Source organism: Gigantopelta aegis, chromosome 9 (assembly GCF_016097555.1).
Source record: "Gigantopelta aegis isolate Gae_Host chromosome 9, Gae_host_genome, whole genome shotgun sequence".
NCBI lineage: Eukaryota > Metazoa > Mollusca > Gastropoda > Neomphalida > Peltospiridae > Gigantopelta > Gigantopelta aegis.
In genome coordinates this window covers 26,996,044-27,017,155 of record NC_054707.1, presented here as the reverse complement: position 1 = coordinate 27,017,155, position 21,112 = coordinate 26,996,044, and the positions used below count along the sequence as shown (strand labels likewise).

The 21,112-nt window shown below is 37.1% G+C and overlaps 1 protein-coding gene across 1 annotated transcript in view; it reads left to right on the top strand.

The window, feature by feature from the left end:
• The first annotated feature begins 1,458 nt into the window (after positions 1-1,458).
• The window catches only part of LOC121381510 (integrin alpha-V-like), a 32,634-nt gene continuing 12,980 nt past the window's right edge, over positions 1,459-21,112 (top strand). The window contains exons 1-3 of the mRNA XM_041510833.1: positions 1,459-1,791; positions 15,256-15,377; positions 16,206-16,312. Coding sequence (XP_041366767.1) covers positions 1,577-1,791; positions 15,256-15,377; positions 16,206-16,312 — 444 coding nt within the window. The 5' untranslated portion in view covers positions 1,459-1,576. The remainder of the gene's footprint in view (positions 1,792-15,255; positions 15,378-16,205; positions 16,313-21,112) is intronic.

The window sequence follows — 21,112 nt, the reverse complement described above, 5'->3', positions numbered from 1 at the left end:
TTCAGGTAGGTGTTACAATTACTGGCTAAATGAAGCTGGTTACGTTTGCAATTTCATTGACATCTGCCTGGCCTTAATCTACATGTGGTTGTTCCATAATTTAATTAACACCACTTACGCATATAATTAACATGCAGTTATTGGAATTCCGTACATAGGCATCTGATAAAGAAGGAAGGAAATGTTTTATTAAACGACGCACTCAACACATTTTATTTACGGTTATATGGCGTCAGACATATGGTTAAGGACCACACAGATATTGAGAGAGGAAACCCGCTATCGCCACTTCATGGGCTACTCTTTTCGATAAGCAGCAAGGGATCTTTTATATGCACCATCCCACAGACAGGGTAACACATTCTGGTAAAGAGTTACAGTCACCCATGTTCAACGTGCCATCTCTGCTAGGAAGTCACCTGTCTAAAGAGGCCATCGTAACAGTCTCCCGTATCATCCAATAGCCACATACAATACTCGTTCGGAACAGTACATTTATATGTCACAATTTCTGGTATAATTACCAGCCTGAAACAATATCTCATGGATGTTTATTTGGCTGATTAATTTTTATTCTATATAATAATTATGTTTTGAGACTTTAGTGTCAATATTACACAACTAACAGATGTCTGTTAAATGTAAGATTTCTCTAGTCAATATGTATGTATGCATTATTATAATAGTATAGTACTTAGTATATATGTATTTTCTTTTCCAGTATTTCAATGTATTGTTGAGGGCCAAGTGGAAGATTAGCTTGTGCTAAACCTGTCACCCTCATTAAATAAAGTTATTATTATTATTATTATTATAGACGTGGAGCACTGAATGGAATGGTAAATAACGCAGTGTTCGCTAGAGGGAAGGGGTGACGATTCTGACCGTCGCAATATACAAGCACAAGATGGGGAATGTGCGTACCCAACGGCCATCCTAGTGCCGTCAAAACAAATCAGACCACTAACCTCGGTGGTTTAGTGGTTAAACCATCGGACTTAAGGCTAATAGGTTCTGGGTTCGCATCCCAGTACCGGCTCGTACTCAAGGCCACTACACCAACTTCTCTCTAACAAACCACTGTCATGAACAGACAACCCAGACAGCTGGACGTGTGTGTGTGGGGGGGGGGGGGGGGGGGGGTCTGTATGCCCAGGTCAGCATGCTTGAACCTTAATTGTATAGAGGCACGAAAATAAATATAAATGAATATTAGACTGCAGCAAATGCCTTTTAACTGATGTAAGTAACATATAACCAAGGTGTGCATAAGTCATCCATAGCAGTAGTTGCCCTCTTTATTATGAAGTCCGCGTGTGTGCTATGTCGAGTGTAAATTCTCAGTGACTCAGCTGCCTGGTTTACTTTTATGGTATCGCCGCCTCACCCATGCCACGCGCTGTTGTTGGTAGACTGCTCCAGTACACCCACCATTAATTGACTCGCCCGGTGCCTCTGACAGAAACGGAAATATCTGAAAGAAACAGGAAAAATAACTGGGCAGTTTCTAAAACTTGGAGCGGGATGATTTAGTTTTGTGTCTGAAGTGTGGAATATTATTTTTTACTTACTGGAGATGAAAGAAGAAAAACACAGGGCAGGATTTAGTTGTTGTGTTGTGCGCGGTATGGAAACTTTCGGAACCATTCTTACTGTGATATTCTTTGGAAGTTTACTGCCAGAAAGTTCCGCTTACAATGTTGATGCCGAGGGAGGATTGGTCCATTCGGGTGAAATTGGCAGCATGTTCGGATATGCCGTAGCGCAACATATAGATCAGTCAACAAGCTGGTATGTTCCATTATTAGACAGAGCTCTGCCTTGAGCTGTTAGTAGGCCTACAGTTCGTTAGTTTGTCTCAATAATTATTATTTTCTTAAAATCGTTTTTTTATTTGTTTGCCTGTCTAGAAAATTGTTGCTGGACAAAAATAAAGAGAGGGACAGGGGCAGAGAGAGAGAGAGAGAGAGAGAGAGAGAGAGAGAGAGAGAGAGAGAGAGAGAGAGAGAGAGAGAGAGAGAGAGAGAGAGAGAGAGAGAGAGAGAGAGAGAGAGCAAGAGAGGGAGAGGGAGAGGGGGAGAGAGAGGGAGAGACAGAGAGAGATTATTTACCTGATTGAAGTTATTCCATTATCCTAGTTAGATCTAAGAAGCAGCTTTTGAACAAAGAAGAAACTACAATCTATAGTTTTTGATTTAGGATTCCAGATTTATTGTGAGCGGATAATCGCAAACATCACATTTCACAAACAGCATTACGGGTAAAATGTGCGATTTCACATAACAATGGTTCGGTTTACTTTCTTTTGATCGTCGGTATATTTAACGGAACTGGTTAAGTGGTTGTGGAAACGTGTCTTTTTTGTCATTTGAAGAAAATGTATACGTGAGCAGGCGACATGTGCCTCCCACTTTTCCTGATCTAGTAGCAGCAGCGATGGTTTATAGTTATATATATATATATATGTATGTATGTATGTATGTATGTATGTATGTATGTCCGTCCGTCCGTCCGTGTGCGTGCGTGCGTGCGTACACACACACACACACACGCGCGCGCGCACTTTTGGCACCTTCCTACACCACTGCGAACCCGCCTAGACTAGAACTTGCGCTAGGTTTATTTGAGTAGTAGTGACACACAAAATACCTACAGACCTACTCAAGTATATGAACAGTGCGAAACCAGTATACTTACAAAGTAGGTCATCTTTCTAAATGTGTAGTGAGGTGTCTAGAGCCACCCGTGTTGTACATTCTGGGTTGGGTTTTTAAAAAATAAACACTGGAGTTTCGTAGTCGTATCCGCTCACCGCCGTGTACCTTTACAATGATTCCAGCGTATTTAATATCGCTGATTACCAATTCACCTGTATAATTAATAGTCGCACAACGCACCTAATATAAGGCTACCTGCAGGCATTGTGTGGTCACCTATGTTTAAGAGACGAGTCTACGATTTACCCAATCCGTATAACTATATTACTCAGCAACCTGTCTAAAGAGGTTACCCATCCTTGTTTCCAGATCCAGTTAGAGTATACAAACTAAAGTAGCTACCTGTCTTAACAGACCGCCTGGCTATTCTCCAAATTAATTAATATAGTAGGCCTACTAACAAACTGAACTGTATTTTAGCGATCTCTTGTGATCTAAGCTAATGTATTAAGCAACCACCTGTCTTAAGAGGCTATGATCTTAAATGATTTTTTCAGTTTTATAAGACAGTTCAAACCTGTCTAAAGAGGCCTACACACAAACCATCCAGGGCCGTACCCTCCTGGGGGGGGGGGGGGGGGTCAGTTCTTTTTTTTACTCCAGAAAATAGCATACACCTCTCAGGGTTTAATTTGTACAGTGTTTCATTTTTTATAAAAAGTAGTTTAATTCGGGCAAAACATAGCCTGCCCCTACAAAAATTGGAGTCCGTACGCCCGTGTGAGCAATTGATTAGAGGCTGCTGTAATATGGAGGTGATTGCATATTTAACAGGTTAGACATCAGCACAGCGTGTTTCAGTCTTGCTTAGCAGCTATTATCATTACATAATTTTAAAAGTCCATTTTAATTAATAAGTATATATTTCAATGTATTATAATGCGTCATCGTCAGCGACAATAATGTGAGAATTTCAACCGCTGCCGGTTTGTGGTCATACTTTAAGTGTATTGGGGGGTCAACGCGATTGAACATGTCTGCTCCACGTGTGAGGAACCACAGATACGGCTGTTATCTGGTACGAAAAAAAGATGTTGACAAAACTCCGATAAGTTGTTAATTTATCCTCAAACTGAACAAGATGCGGATGAACATCACACCGATATGTCGGTCGTTTCGTGTGTCGGATTTATACCGTGTAACGTTTTACGCGTGTAATATGTGATTGTAATGTAGGTCACAGAAAAGCGTGTGAAATTTGTCGGTTTATCAGGTTCTGTTCCTAATTTATATGGTGAGTGTATTATTTAAAAGAATTTCGGATCGGTAATATTTAAGCAAGATTGGGTTGTTGAGGGAGTGATTTCAGCTTTGAAGAGTGAAGGCAAACGAGCTGCATTCAGCCAGACCGAGCAGAAAAACGTCCGCTAGACTGGTTTATGCGCTTCACGATAAACCAAATGGCCACTTCGGGAACCAACCAAATAGTTCGCGAAACGTAACTTAGCTGGCTGAACTAGGGGGTGGTTTTCAATAGCAGCGGGGGATGAGGGGTTTAAAAAAATTGTTTGTTTAATTAGAGCACATTGATTTATCATGGATGTCAAACATTCAAAATGTTTGTACTCACCACTATCATTATATCAAGGGATTAGGGCCTTAAGGGACGGTCCATAAATGTCAATGGTTTTCATAATCCTAACAATGTTAGGATTGGGTTTGACCCCCTCCCCCCCTCCCCTAATCCTGACATAAAAACATTGATATAATGTGTACGAAACATTGACCTTCAATGGACTGATGTTTTACCTGAAAAGCAATCCGAACATGGCTTTTACCCCCTCCCCCTCTTCCGAACATTGTTCAGATTGTGAAGCACATCGATATTTATGGACCATTCCTAAGAGTCCAAAATATTGGACTCAGGTACTCAAGGGTCAAACTCGACCTGGACCCGAGTACCCGCCACTTACATTAGATGATAATGAGACTATGGAATAAAGTAAAATAGCATTATGCATCTTAATTCCCATGCTGAACATAGATGCCAAAACATGTCATTGTAGGCCTATTTCATTCCACACATTCAACTTTTGTTTTTCCTGTCATATCTCATAGCCCTATAATGTAACTGGTGGCAAGCATATGGCAAAATCAACCTATAATGTAACTGGTGGCAAGCATATGGCAAAATCAACCTATAATGTAACTGGTGGCAAGCATATGGCAAAATCAACCTATAATGTAACTGGTGGCAAGCATATGGCAAAATCAACCTATAATGTAACTGGTGACAAGCATATATGGCAAAATCAACCTATAATGTAACTGGTGGCAAGCATATGGCAAAATCAACCTATAATGTAACTGGTGGCAAGCATATGGCAAAATCAACCTATAATGTAACTGGTGGCAAGCATATGGCAAAATCAACCATTTATGAGTTGCGCAAAAAGACATTCACGTAACCCATTTCATTTTTACGTATCTCATCATCATCATGTAAATGATGTCATAAATTCAATGTGCGAACGAAAAATGGATTAGGCAAACTATACTTACACAAGTGATGAGCAAACGAAACTATCACTCTCGCAGTTTTCAGAGTCCTGTAGAGTAAATCTTGTTTTTCATTGATACATGGGTGAAGAAAAACTGCTAGAACAGCCACGGTATGCAGCTTCGATTGCATTAATTGTCCCTGAAGTAATTGATTATGCAGTACAGAGAGGATAAAGAAAGAATTGTGCATGCTTTACATAATCAGCTCTTCCATCTTCACACTGGTATCAAACCAAGATTTAACCTAAAGCTGCAGTTTGATTATATTATTTCTAAAGAATCTTTTTTTTATTTACACTGGACATTAATTATATATATTTTTTGTTTTTGTTTTGAGTTTGACTTTAAAACTTAATAATATATTTTTATATGAATTTTAACATTATTCATAATAGAGATCTATACATGCCAATTCATCAGTTCCCTTTTGACCCAAATGGACTGTAGTAGTCTGTTAATTTCCACTTTGCATGTGTTATTGTGTGATGGTAAACATTAGAAGGTGATGTGAAAAATTAGATTTGACTTACTAGTCCACCATGCCAATAGAAATATTTCTTAATTTCTATTACTGTCTCATTTATCCAAATAATATAAATTTATTGTTTTTACTTAACTGTTTTTATATTATAGTTTATTACATACCTATTCAGTCTTACTATAGTGATAAAGACATTTTAAAACCGTGTGATAAATTTATTTTGTTTACTGATGTCATGTATGATTTACAAATGACGTCACATCATATTTGAAACATTACACAAGGTTAGCGCAGAGTACATGGTATGATTCTTAACATTAAGTAAATCCATGAAAGGAGTTTTGATCATAAATTTAACAAAGTGTTGTTATGATGTTAAATTAAAAGCCATTTTTGTCAAATATAAAAGAAGGTATGTAATAAATACAGAACTTCACATACATTGTTTTCGCTTCCTATTTATTGCAATTGTTTATTTTGCGAAAAAAGATGCCACTTGACTGCTATGCGGTCTCGTGGTATATATTCTTGCACAAATTAAACTTGTGTAATAAATAGGATGCGAAAACAACATATATGAAGTTCTGTTTATTTATGATAGCAACTACTTAAGTATTTTTCAACTTTGTACTGTTTATTGCATAATTTAAATTTGACCAAACTAATCACCTGTGTTGTTCTGTGTGTTGGTTTACTTGCACTGTGGTGATGACAGTGCAGATGACCCAATGCTGTGACCCAGAACAAATGTCACAGTCATCTGTCTTCTGTTCACCAAGCCAGAGAATTCATTAGTGAACTGACGTGACATGGTCAAGTCCTCCGTTGGTAAATACAACCTTGTAATTGTTGTAATACCTCAGTGTTATGAGACATTTAACTCCAGGCTTGTATTGAATCAGAATTAATGGGGGGGGGGGATGGAGAGAAGAGTAAGAAAAGAATCGGGGCTTAATAACATCTTCTCCAACTGTACTAAAAGGGTAGTTTAAAAAAAAAAGAGAAGTGCTTTTCGAAATATTTTTTGAAGGACAGTTTCCAAATGTGTCTACTTGTTTACAAATATTTCAGTGCAGTAGTGATGTTTTCAATTACTCAGTACTTGGTACAGGGTCATTTGTAATTATTTATACAGTAAAACATTCCAATTGTATAGGTTAAATCTCCTCGTTTAATATGTACAGGAATGAAGGCAATTGATGGAACAGCCTAAGTAGAGAATCCACAATCTGCGTTAATCGTTGTACCACATTATTGTTTACTTCTGGTGTTCCAGCATTTTGTCTACACCCCTATGTTAGAAATGAGCTTTAATCTATGCAATTTGATGGTAATTTATCAACAAACTTGGGTATGGGTTTAACTTTAAAACTTAAAAATATGTTTTATATTGATGAGTATACAGTATAATATTATAGTTATATGCCAGTTCATCAGTTCCCTTTTGCCACAAACAGACTAGTGATTTTTCTCTGGTACTAAATTTAAACATGATTTAATATAATAGTCTGGTTAGTTTTTGGAAAAAACCTACTGTTGAGATAAATTAACAAGATTGCACCATGCATACATTTTTGTATAATTACAGGGCTACATTTGTAGCACTGCCACTTGCCAAGCGTGCCAATTGCAAATTTCAAAAACAATTAACAAATTTTATTTTAATTTGATAAAATAATTCCGTGTAATAATAGCTATTTTGTTGGAAAATAACTGGATTTCTGCAATTTTTAAAGCTTAATAGATAATGTTGTGAACTTACCTGTTCATACAGTGCTAGCATTGACTATGTTGAAGGCATAATCAGGTCAAATATGAGCCTTACATGTATGTGTTGGAAAGAATAGACCAATTAACTAAGTAAGCAGTCATTATTTCATCATTTCATTTTGGACAATACATTGATTGACAGTTACATGTATTTCTATTTGCTTTGTAGCCAGTTTGACAATTTTGCATTATAGGAAAATAATGTATACTTATTTCTGGCATATTGGGATGGATTTTATTACAGAACATTGTGACACATGCCTGTTTTATCATTCTGCAAAAATGGACAGACTTTTACGTTTGATTCTTCAGTACTAAGACTTGATGTGATGTGTTGAAGTTTTAAGTAACTGCGGCTCACCAGATGACAGATCATTGGGATGTAGCAAAATGGCTACGCCTGTTATTTATAATAGCCATCACATCTGTACTATTTTATTAATTAAATATACCAATATACTTGTTGATATTAAGCAATAATGTGCATTAAATATCGTTGAATATGCATGCATACCAGTCCAAAAGCCTTGCCCAGTCATCACTTTAATAGTGAATCAGTGATTGAACTTTACATACGTGTGTGTTTATCTCTTTTCAGAGATTTATTTTGTGGTGTCATTAAACAAAACAAACTTTAACTGTTAACTCTTTTCAGAATTAAGTTTAACAACATGTCACAACATTGAGACTTCACAACGGAAGAGGTCTTTTTTTCTTTTCAAAACCATAATTAAAAAACATGCTGCAAAGATCTACTGGTCTTTAATTAACTTTGATGAGTACTGGTATACATGCACGGTCGTAGGAGGGTTCCAAAAAGTGTGGGGGAGAGGGCCACACACACACATATATATATATATATATATATATATATATATATATATATATATAAATACATTTATAAATATATAAAACGGCTTGCTTGCTCCCCCCACCCCCACCCACCCACTTCCTACGCCAGTGACATGTACTATATTACGTGTATACTGACACACAGGAATATATAGCATTGTTGTACCACACCTTTGACAAAAACATTTTTAAGATTGCCATACATGTACAGGCATGTAACATTCTTTAGTTTGAGTCATACCATATGGCTTTAAATATGTCACTTTACCATCCTTTCTAGATTGAAAAATTATAACTATAACAAGTACTTGTACCGGTACTTGTATGTCATTATGAACCCAATAACCAACCCTTAATTAAGATGATGAAAATCTTTGAAGTAAAAAATCTTGAATCATATTACAATTAAATGTATTGTAAATAACGCTATATGATTATGTAGTCGATATGTATGTATATGTGAACATACGGAAATACACACATGTATGTACATAGGAATATAGGATATGTATATAGAAATGACCTACATGTATTTATGAATAGTGGTAGGTACTTCCACATGGGAAGTTATTTAAAGATCGTTTTCCTGCACTGATTCATTCTGCTGAACTGTAAAATTAATTATACATGTATGTATGTATATATATATATATATATATATATATATATATTATATTATATACCACAGTCAACAGTTCAATTGTTAAATTAACATGTTTTGGCATTTTCTTCTTTTTTGTAACTAACAATAAGACAATTGTCTTTACATTGTTGTCACATTATGGTTATATTGCTAAAGAAAAACAGATTAATGATATGTTCTCATATCGATTAATATCCTTTTATCACTATGTTCAGGATCCATAACAACTGCAATGTATACTAAAGTAGCCTAAAATTAGCAGGTCAATAACACCTAGAAATATTGCTGTAAGACCACTGATGACATATTAAAATACAAAGTCATATATCAGCTAGAAAAAGGTAACAATGATTATGCATAAATACATTTCTTGGTACTTAATTGTTAAATTGATCATATTCACCTGCTTCCCTCCCTCCCTCTCTATCTCCCTTCCCTCCCTCTCTATCTCCCTTCCTCCCCACCTCTCTCTCTCTCTCTCTCTCTCTCTCTCTCTCTCTCTCTCTCTCTCTCTCTCTCTCTCTCTCTCTCTCTCTCTCTCTCTCTCCTATATTATATATACATACATGTATGAAACATTGTTTAAACATTGTTTCAATGTACAGTAATACAAAGTAATAGTGCTGTACTACATTGTAAATTTATGTATACATATGTTAGTAATATAAGTAGTTATTGAAATATTGCCATTAAGTTCATGTGATTCTTTTGTTAGTATCCAAAATGTTTCTCTTACATTAAACTAGACATTGGTGTTCATCACTGGTATTATATTGTGAAATTATTGTTCAGTTTGGGTAAAAGAAAAGTCTGTTACAGATTGATAGTTCATATTAAAGTGGATTTTAATTAATTTGAAAATGGATTGGTAGGGCTCTATACTGATGTAATGATGGATTGTAAAAATCCATAATCAATTGTTATGGTTAACATTAACTGTAATTGTTCCTCTGGTTTAGATGATGGAATTGATGTACTTACACCTTTAGGTAATGTAATGTAATTTCAACAGAAAAATAATGATTTTTGAAAAAAGAAGTTTAAAAAGATGACTGAATTGATGTAAATATGTTGGGATTGGTGTTTATTTTCATGTCCACATAAAGAAAGAAAAAGGTTAGGTAGTTTGTAAAGGTGTAAATGTAATTAGCAATTTGTATGGTGTATCCTAGTGAACATAATAGGTGCATGGTTCATATTTTCAGTTCCTTCTTATGTTCAGTCGATTGTGTAAAGCTAGTGACACATATATCCGTTAACAATCCGTTTATCGCATCCATTTATCAGCTGTAAAATGCGTCCGATAACAGATGATTTTGAACCAGTGTTTTTTAATGAAGACCAACACATTTGTCCATAACGTTTATTTGTCAGATCCGATTGTCACACATTTTGGACAGTACAAGAAAATTATCCAGTTACCGTTAAGTACCCTTAATGAAGCAAGGATTCCAACATGACGTCATACTGGAAAAAAACCTGTATTAGAAAATCATTGTTTTCTAGTCTTGGTGCTGGATTAAATAGTGGCATCTCCCCACTGAACAAAGGGTGAACCTGCTCTGGGTTGGAGTCTGGCTGAGGCCAGTAGACTAACATTTAATAATCAGGGACCCTGTATCTCCCCACTGAACACATTGGTGAACCTGATCTGGGCTGGAGTCTGGCTGAACCCTGTAGACTAATGTTTTATAATCAGGGACCCTGTATCTCCCCACTGAACAAAGTGGTGAACTTGTTGTGGGTTGGAGTCTGGCTGAACCCTGTAGACTAACATTTAATAATCAGGGACCCTGTATCTCCCCACTGAACAAAGCAGTGAACTTGCTCTGGGTTGGAGTCTGGCTGAACCCTGTAGACTAATGTTTTATAATCAGGGACCCTGTATCTCCCCACTGAACAAAGGGTGAACCTGCTCTGGGTTGGAGTCTGGCTGAACCCTGTAGACTAACATTTAATAATCAGGGACCCTGTATCTCCCCACTGAACACATTGGTGAACCTGATCTGGGCTGGAGTCTGGCTGAACCCTGTAGACTAATGTTTTATAATCAGGTACCCTGTATCTCCCCACTGAACAAAGCAGTGAACTTGCTGTGGGCTGGAGTCTGGCTGAACCCTGTAGACTAATGTTTTATAATCAGGTACCCTGTATCTCCCCACTGAACAAAGTGGTGAACTTGTTGTGGGTTGGAGTCTGGCTGAACCCTGTAGACTAATGTTTTATAATCAGGGACCCTGTATCTCCCCACTGAACAAAGTGGTGAACTTGTTGTGGGTTGGAGTCTGGCTGAACCCTGTAGACTAATGTTTTATAATCAGGGACCCTGTATCTCCCCATTGAACAAAGGGTGAACCTGCTCTGGGTTGGAGTCTGGCTGAACCCTGTAGACTAATGTTTTATAAGCATGGACCCTGTATCTCCCCACTGAACAAAGCAGTGAACTTGCTCTGGGCTGGAGTCTGGCTGAACCCTGTAGACTAACGTTTTATAAGCATGGACCCTGTATCTCCCCACTGAACAAAGCAGTGAACTTGCTGTGGGCTGGAGTCTGGCTGAACCCTGTAGACTAACGTTTTATAAGCATGGACCCTGTATCTCCCCACTGAACAAAGCAGTGAACTTGCTGTGGGCTGGAGTCTGGCTGAACCCTGTAGACTAACGTTTTATAATCAGGGACCCTGTATCTCCCCACTGAACAAAGTGGTGAACTTGTGGGTTGGAGTCTGGCTGAACCCTGTAGACTAATGTTTTATAATCAGGGACCCTGTATCTCCCCATTGAACAAAGGGTGAACCTGCTCTGGGTTGGAGTCTGGCTGAACCCTGTAGACTAACGTTTTATAAGCATGGACCCTGTATCTCCCCACTGAACAAAGCAGTGAACCTGCTGTGGGCTGGAGTCTGGCTGAACCCTGTAGACTAACGTTTTATAAGCATGGACCCTGTATCTCCCCACTGAACAAAGTGGTGAACTTGTTGTGGGTTGGAGTCTGGCTGAACCCTGTAGACTAACGTTTTATAAGCATGGACCCTGTATCTCCCCATTGAACAAAGGGTGAACCTGCTGTGGGCTGGAGTCTGGCTGAGGCCTGTAGACTAATGTTTTATAATCAGGGACCCTGTATCTCCCCACTGAACAAAGTGGTGAACTTGTTGTGGGTTGGAGTCTGGCTGAACCCTGTAGACTAATGTTTTATAATCAGGGACCCTGTATCTCCCCACTGAACAAAGCAGTGAACTTGCTGTGGGCTGGAGTCTGGCTGAACCCTGTAGACTAATGTTTTATAAGCATGGACCCTGTATCTCCCCACTGAACAAAGCAGTGAACTTGCTGTGGGCTGGAGTCTGGCTGAGGCCTGTAGACTAACGTTTTATAAGCATGGACCCTGTATCTCCCCACTGAACAAAGCAGTGAACTTGCTGTGGGCTGGAGTCTGGCTGAGGCCTGTAGACTAACGTTTTATAAGCATGGACCCTGTATCTCCCCACTGAACAAAGCAGTGATCTTGCTCTGGGCTGGAGTCTGGCTGAACACTGTAGACTAATGTTTTATAAGCATGGACCCTGTATCTCCCCACTGAACAAAGCAGTGAACTTGCTGTGGGCTGGAGTCTGGCTGAACCCTGTAGACTAACGTTTTATAAGCATGGACCCTGTATCTCCCCACTGAACAAAGCAGTGAACTTGCTGTGGGCTGGAGTCTGGCTGAACCCTGTAGACTAACGTTTTATAAGCATGGACCCTGTATCTCCCCACTGAACAAAGCAGTGAACTTGCTGTGGGCTGGAGTCTGGCTAAGGCCTGTAGGTTAACGTTTTATAAGCATGGACCCTGTATCTCCCCACTGAGCAAAGCAGTGAACTTGCTGTGGGCTGGAGTCTGGCTGAACCCTGTAGACTAATGTTTTATAATCAGGGACCCTGTATCTCCCCACTGAACAAAGTGGTGAACTTGTTGTGGGTTGGAGTCTGGCTGAACCCTGTAGACTAATGTTTTATAATCAGGGACCCTGTATCTCCCCATTGAACAAAGGGTGAACCTGCTCTGGGTTGGAGTCTGGCTGAACCCTGTAGACTAACATTTAATAATCAGGGACCCTGTATCTCCCCACTGAACACATTGGTGAACCTGATCTGGGCTGGAGTCTGGCTGAACCCTGTAGACTAACATTTAATAATCAGGGACCCTGTATCTCCCCACTGAACACATTGGTGAACCTGCTCTGGGTTGGAGTCTGGCTGAACCCTGTAGACTAATGTTTTATAATCAGGTACCCTGTATCTCCCCACTGAACAAAGCAGTGAACTTGCTGTGGGCTGGAGTCTGGCTGAACCCTGTAGACTAATGTTTTATAATCAGGTACCCTGTATCTCCCCACTGAACAAAGCAGTGAACTTGCTGTGGGCTGGAGTCTGGCTGAGGCCTGTAGACTAACGTTTTATAAGCATGGACCCTGTATCTCCCCACTGAACAAAGCAGTGAACTTGCTGTGGGCTGGAGTCTGGCTGAACCCTGTAGACTAACGTTTTATAAGCAGGGACCCTGTATCTCCCCACTGAACAAAGCAGTGAACTTGCTGTGGGCTGGAGTCTGGCTGAGGCCTGTAGACTAACGTTTTATAAGCATGGACCCTGTATCTCCCCATTGAACAAAGCAGTGAACTTGCTGTGGGCTGGAGTCTGGCTGAACCCTGTAGACTAACGTTTTATAAGCATGGACCCTGTATCTCCCCACTGAACAAAGCAGTGAACTTGCTGTGGGCTGGAGTCTGGCTGAACCCTGTAGACTAACGTTTTATAAGCATGGACCCTGTATCTCCCCATTGAACAAAGGGTGAACCTGCTGTGGGCTGGAGTCTGGCTGAGGCCTGTAGACTAATGTTTTATAAGCATGGACCCTGTATCTCCCCATTGAACAAAGGGTGAACTTGCTCTGGGCTGGAGTCTGGCTGAGGCCTGTAGACTAATGTTTTATAAGCATGGACCCTGTATCTCCCCATTGAACAAAGGGTGAACCTGCTGTGGGCTGGAGTCTGGCTGAGGCCTGTAGACTAATGTTTTATAAGCATGGACCCTGTATCTCCCCACTGAACAAAGCAGTGAACTTGCTTTGGGTTGGAGTCTGGCTGTACTCAGATATGAACCTAGTATGACCATCCATGTTTTTCTGCTTTTACATTAATAATATGACTACAATTATTCATGTAATAAAAAAACACAATGGAATTCTAATCTATACATGTTGTACTGTGATATACTGTATCAATTAGCAGTGGACCTATTAGGCTATTACTCGTTCCAGCCAGTGCGTCATGACTGGTATATCAAAGACCATAGTATGTGCTATCCTGTCTGTGGGATGGTGCATATAAAAGATGCCTTGCTACTAGTACTAATGGAAAAATGTAGTGAAGACTAAATGTCAGAATTACCAAATGTTTGACATCCAACAGCTGATAATTAATAAATCTATGTGCTCTAGTGGTGTCATTAAACAAAACTAAACTATAACTTTAACTTTGACAAACTGTGATGGTTAACTTCACAAGCAACTGGAACATTGCATAAAATGAATGTACTGCTAACTTTAGTGTTGACTAGTCATTGACTGTTCATTGACAATTCCTCATTCAACACAAAACAGCATCTTTGATAAATGTAATGTCAATGCAAGAGGCATTTTCACAAGATGGGATGTATTGAGTATATTTGTTTCTTATTTTCTCAGTAAGAAGGTGTGAATTCTGGTGTAATGAATACAATAACATTGATGTACATTTATTCCTTAATATTTGTGGTTGGATGAGGAAATGTCATATTAACAATGATCATTGTAACAAGGTCTGACGGTACACTGGTGTGGTTAAACTCCTGCTTAAATGCAACATTTAACTATTTACATTTCATTTGATTCACAAATTTATATATTATTGCATGATTTGAAACAATGAAATATCTAAAAGTGTTTGAGAAATAAAAGTGTTGTAGCAACTAGTGAAGATGACACACATTTTTAATTTAATAGTGTAAGCATGCATGTAGTATGAGTTGTTTGAAGACTGTCATGAAATAGCACAAACTGATGAAATGGTGCTCAATCAGCGGCACTCAAAGGTCAAAGGTCATGATAGTTTTACCTTTGTTTCTGTTTTCTTTTATCTTTCACCTTTTCTTTTATCATTCACTGGCCAATCCAGTAACACATTATTTTTGCCAATACCTGTAAATATTGTTTAACTAACAGTTGTATTGCACGGTTAAATGTAAGCAATGCACTTGTTTTCCACAGGTTATTGGTTGGAGCACCCCAGGCACAGACATCGCAGCCAGGAGTTCAAAAAGGGGGAGCAGTTTACAGGTGTAGAACAGATAAAAAGAACTATTGCCAAGAAATTCCTTTTGATTCCTCAGGTTGGTGAAATAATATAATATAATTAAAATTTAAGAAAACTCTTGATGTTGTTTTTGACAAGATGATATAATAATGGCAATACAAAATGTAAATATTGTAAGCTCACAAAAATAATAATATATGATTTTGTTTGATTCAGGCCTTACAAAAATGTGTTTTTAAAACAATTTACAAAAAACCATATTGAATGTGGTTATATACTGTCAAATGTGTTACCGTCATAATTTCCTGTGAATTATATTTATGATTTAATTTGCTAGAAAATCACAGTGGTAAAAGGGGGCTACATTATGAAACCTGCCTTGATAAAAACCCTTTGTTAAACAGCCACCTGTTTTTAGTTAACATGTCACTTTCAATTTGTCTCAAATCATCATGTCTTACATATAAGAGGCCGTGTACATGTATTAAATAGTGACTGCTTAACACAGGTTTGACTGGACTTGTGTGTGTCATTCTAATGTTTAAACATTACACTATATCACATCTTCTACTTATCACATCTTATACTTACAGTAAATATGAAATTTTATTTGAGAAAAATCAAATTAATTGCAGCTCTTACTTGTAATAACTTGTATTTTTTATACTTGGTCAGGTTAAAGTAAGAATAGATGATTGTCTTATTTGCTGTCATGGTCGTATCATATACAACGGACGCATCTAGTTTTCATGCAGTGTATTGTTATGAAAGTGTTTATTTTGATTCTTTCAAACACTGACCAGTAAAATACCATATATTCATTCTGTATTTATTCTTGTAAAAGGAAAGGAAATAATTTTAATTTGTTTTTAGTGTTTATGTTTTTATGTCTTGCATGTTTCAGGTAATAATATAAAGTGGAATGGACGCGATTATGTTGATATAGAGGATAAGTCTGGGCAGTGGTTTGGTGCCACTGTTAAGAGTTCTGGAGAAAATGGAGTTATTTTGGTGAGTAATTAAAATGAGTTCATTAGTGTTACCTACATACACATGTACATGCATTTATGAAGTACACGTAGTAACATATACTGACTGTCACATTCTTGGTAACAGTTGATTGTGCTACCATAATAACATTTATGAAGTACACGTAGTAACATGTACTGACTGTCACATTCTTGGTAACAGTTGATTGTGCTACCATAATAACATTTATGAAGTACACGTAGTAACATGTACTGACTGTCACATTCTTGGTAACAGTTGATTGTGCTACCATAATAACATTTATGATGTACACGTAGTAACATGTACTGACTGTCACATTCTTGGTAACAGTTGATTGTGCTACCATAATAACATTTATGAAGTACACGTAGTAACATGTACTGACTGTCACATTCTTGATAACAGTTGATTGTGCTACCATAATAACATAATTAAAATTCCATTACATTCATTACAAGTTACACTGTCACGTCATCCAATTGGTGTAGCTGTAGCAATGGGAGTTTGTTAATTTCTCGATGAAAGTAAATAGTACGTCGTCAGGAATCATCATATCTGACGTCATTTTATATTGATAGTTTGTCTTATTGAGTGTTATTGTTCAGAACCAAAAATATTATTCAAAATAAAATATGAACTTTTAACATTATTTCTTTTATACATGTTGATTTGGGTGTGAACAGAAAACATAATCTGCAAGTTTATGTGAGAACGTTAGCTGATTCACACAGTTTGCAGATGATGTTTTTTGTTCATACCCCAATGAACATAAAAGAAATAACAGACCATCCTTTAAAAAATCTTGAATCTTTAGCATTCAGACATGCATTATTTAAAATCTTCAACATATTTGTATCTAATTTAATTAAAAATAAACACAGAATAAATGTAATTTTAATTTTAAACCATTATTTAATTAACTGTAGTTTAGATTTCCTCTGAACAAAATGAAGTGTAAGGAACTGAGTAGCATGTGATGGCCATGGCCCTTGACAATGGACCCACAGATGTGACTTGTGACGTAACCACCCAACATCTGCCATGGCTATCAAGACTTCTTTCCTTTCCTCACATTATTTTTCTCTCCATGTAACACTCAGCCGGATTCCACACTTCGACCATATGTACAAATATTATTGTTTGCCATAACCAGGCTTGAATCTGTTTCTGAAATCTTAGATTATGAACTAAAAGAGCAAACTTGTGGGAATATTATTAATACAATCAGGCTTGTCTGAATAAGTTGCCAGTGCATTTTTATGGTTGCAACGTAGCCCAGTGGTAAAGTGGTATGATGCATTGTAGGTCTAGGATCGATCCCTGTCGGTGGGCCCATTGGGCTATTTCGTGTTCCAGCCAGTGCACCACTACTGGTATATTTTAGGCCATGATATGTGCTAACCTGTACATATAAAATATCGCTTGCTACTAATGGAAAAATGTAGCGGGTTTCCTCACTTAGACTATAGTCAGAATTACCAAATGTTTGACACTTAATAACTTTTGATTAAAGGTTCACAATCATGGCACATTATTAATACACAGTATATTAAAAAAAATACATAAAGATTACATTATTAACTATAAAAAAAATAAAAATACCACCCCAATTATTAATAAAGCGACTTTTTGTAAAATGCTCAGGGGGGGGGGGGGGGAGAGAACACTGATCCAGTCGATTTGACCCACATCTGACCTGTGACGTAGGATCAGGTGAATTCCACTCATTCATCAGTAGGTTAGCATGACTTCCCTATCAGTTTGACTCATAGTACACCAACGATGGATCCGTGGAGTCAAATGTGGTCTATTTGCAGCCCGGAGTCCGGACGTTGTCCGGTGACAAAAACAAAGCCAGAATGTTAATGCCTAGGTGTACATTGTTCATAAATGTAGGAAAAATATTTTTTAGCAAAAATACTAATTAATATTAACTGATGACTGGATAGCATTTAAATAATTAATGTATTAAAAACAACAAATACACATACATACATTAAATATGTTTTTAAAAAACATCATTAAATATATTGAACAAGGCGCATTCATCATCAGGCTAATCATTACTTTTTTACAGACATCTACGATTGGTACCTGTTTCGTTTTAACATAACATTAACAAAATATGAAAATAGAAGATTTTATTGTTCGAAGTTAATCCTTTAATTGGTTAACTAAAGGCTTATTTGCAAAAGCAATACATGTCTACAGATTTCACAGACATCGGTAGCTCGGACAGCATGTGACACAGTCGGCTCACTACGAGATCAAGGAATCTAAGTGGTTGTGTGTGTACTGCCAATATGCTACAGTATCTGTGATTATGTAATGTTGGAAAGAGGTTTTTCAGATGTCGGATGCACGTTTGTTCCTAATTTCCTCTGTCGGTGTCGGAAGGTGTGAATTCCATTGTAATGAACAGAATAACACTGATGTATGTTTGTTCCCGACAATTTGTGGTCGGATGGTATAAATGTTGCAGTAATGACGGTATAAATGCATCGTGTTGAGGTGTATCTTTGTGCCAAATATGAACCATGTACACCTCGGCATTAACATTCGGGCTTTGTTTTTGTCTCCGGGCAACATTTGGGCTCCGGGCTGCAATAGGCTGAAATGGGGGGATACAGGCTTGTTCTTTAACAAAAGTTTCGGTGCCATTCCCATCGACCATCTTAGATAATTGTCATAATCCCCAGGTGTGAAGTAGTCACTGCAAATCGAATCCTACCTTGACGGTCCTTTCCAATACGCATGTGTTCGGTTTAAGAACTGCTTCTGTGCAAACAATGTCGGTTTGTCTTTCAGAAAAATATGCAAACTTCTTTTGCCTTTAACTGCAGCTTTTGTACATCCATACACTGAACAATGGTTCACCATGTTTCACATTTGAAATATATCTTCAAAATAATAATCCAAACATACAATTCAATTCAATAGAATAACATTTTCGCATTTTAAAAATACACGTGTTCCACTTCCATGTAAAATGACTGAAAGGCTGTGAATCGTGCGTTCATGTTATGCCAGTTAGTGTGTCATGGGGACACATGACTTGACTCTTGGAGTTGAGAGGCTTTTTGGCAAGTGATGGGGAAAACGTGACTTTTTATTGCGAATATATTAAAAACGGGTAAATTAATTTTATTTTATTTTATTGATACTTCATATATATTGTAAAAGGTATACGTAGATACCAAACAATAGTGAATTATGTTTTTGATAAATGTAGACCTTTAATAAATCAATGTGTTCTAGTGGTGTTGTTAAACAAAACAAACTTTTTCATTATTTTAAAGTTGTTTCAACCCTGTATATCTGCAAATAAGACATGGTTTTTCAAATTTTGATTTAATAATAAAATATACATTTGCCTCTGAATAATAAAATAACAATGGTTTATGTGTCAAAGTTTTGCTTATTTAAAAAAAAAATTTTCATTATATTAAATTATATGACAAAAAGTAAATGTTATTGTCTTCAAGTGTGTGTGTGTGTGTGGGGGGGGGGGCACTAGCCCCTCCACTTCCCATTTCTATAGGCCTGTGAAACCATATGTTTACTTTAAAGCAATGAATACCCAAGTTGTAATCCAGCCCATCAGTTTCATTTGAGTTGGTTAACAGGAATATAAATATATATAAATAAATAAGAATTGTTTTTAATAAAACAAAAAGATTTTATCTAAAATAAATTAGAAGCATTTAGTATGAGTAGACTGGGTTCCAGTAAACAATACACACTTTTAAAATATTGGCCTTATCAGCCATATGTAGACTTTGCTGTGTTTTTTGTGCACGTTTTCATTTCACCATAAGAATTTGTGAAAGGAAGTTTTTAATGGTTAAATATGATATGTTATGTAGACTGTTGAAATGATCCAAAGACTGAAAGGTTTCACTGTTATCCAATATATTAGAATTCATCAGTTTAACACAGAGCACATGTATCATTTACATAATGTCAACATTGTCAGAAATGAAGTCTGATGCAGTCTTGTTCATATGAATGTGGGCATGTTTATTTGGACTGCGTTTCATCTTTGGGTGTGACAAATGCCTTTGAAAGTTTTGAACATTCAGTGAACTCCTGTGGTGAACGGCAAAATGTCTAAAAATAATGATCAAAGGAATAAAGAGTCCCAAGGACCTTTATACTGAGTTTATACTGAAATGTCTAAAAACAATAATCAAAGGAATAAAGATACCCAAGGACCTTTATACTCAGTTTATACTGAAATGTCTAAAAACAATAATCAAAGGAATAAAGAGTTCCAAGGACATTTATACTGAGTTTATACTGAAATGTCTAAAAACAATAATCAAAGGAATAAAGAGTCCCAAGGACCTTTATACTCAGTTTATACTGAAATGTCTAAAAACAATAATCAAAGGAATAAAGAGTCCCAAGGACCTTTATACTGAGTTTATACTGAAATGTCTAAAAACAATAATCAAAGGAATAAAGATACCCAAGGACCTTTATACTCAGTTTATACTGAAATGTCTAAAAACAATAATCAAAGGAATAAAGAGTCCCAAGGACCTTTATACTGAGTTTATACTGAAATGTCTAAAAACAATAATCAAAGGAATAAAGAGTCCCAAGGACCTTTATACTCAGTTTATACTGAAATGTCTAAAAACAATAATCAAAGGAATAAAGAGTTCCAAGGACATTTATACTGAGTTTATACTGAAATGTCTAAAAACAATAATCAAAGGAATAAAGAGTCCCAAGGACCTTTATACTCAGTTTATACTGAAATGTCTAAAAACAATAATCAAAGGAATAAAGATA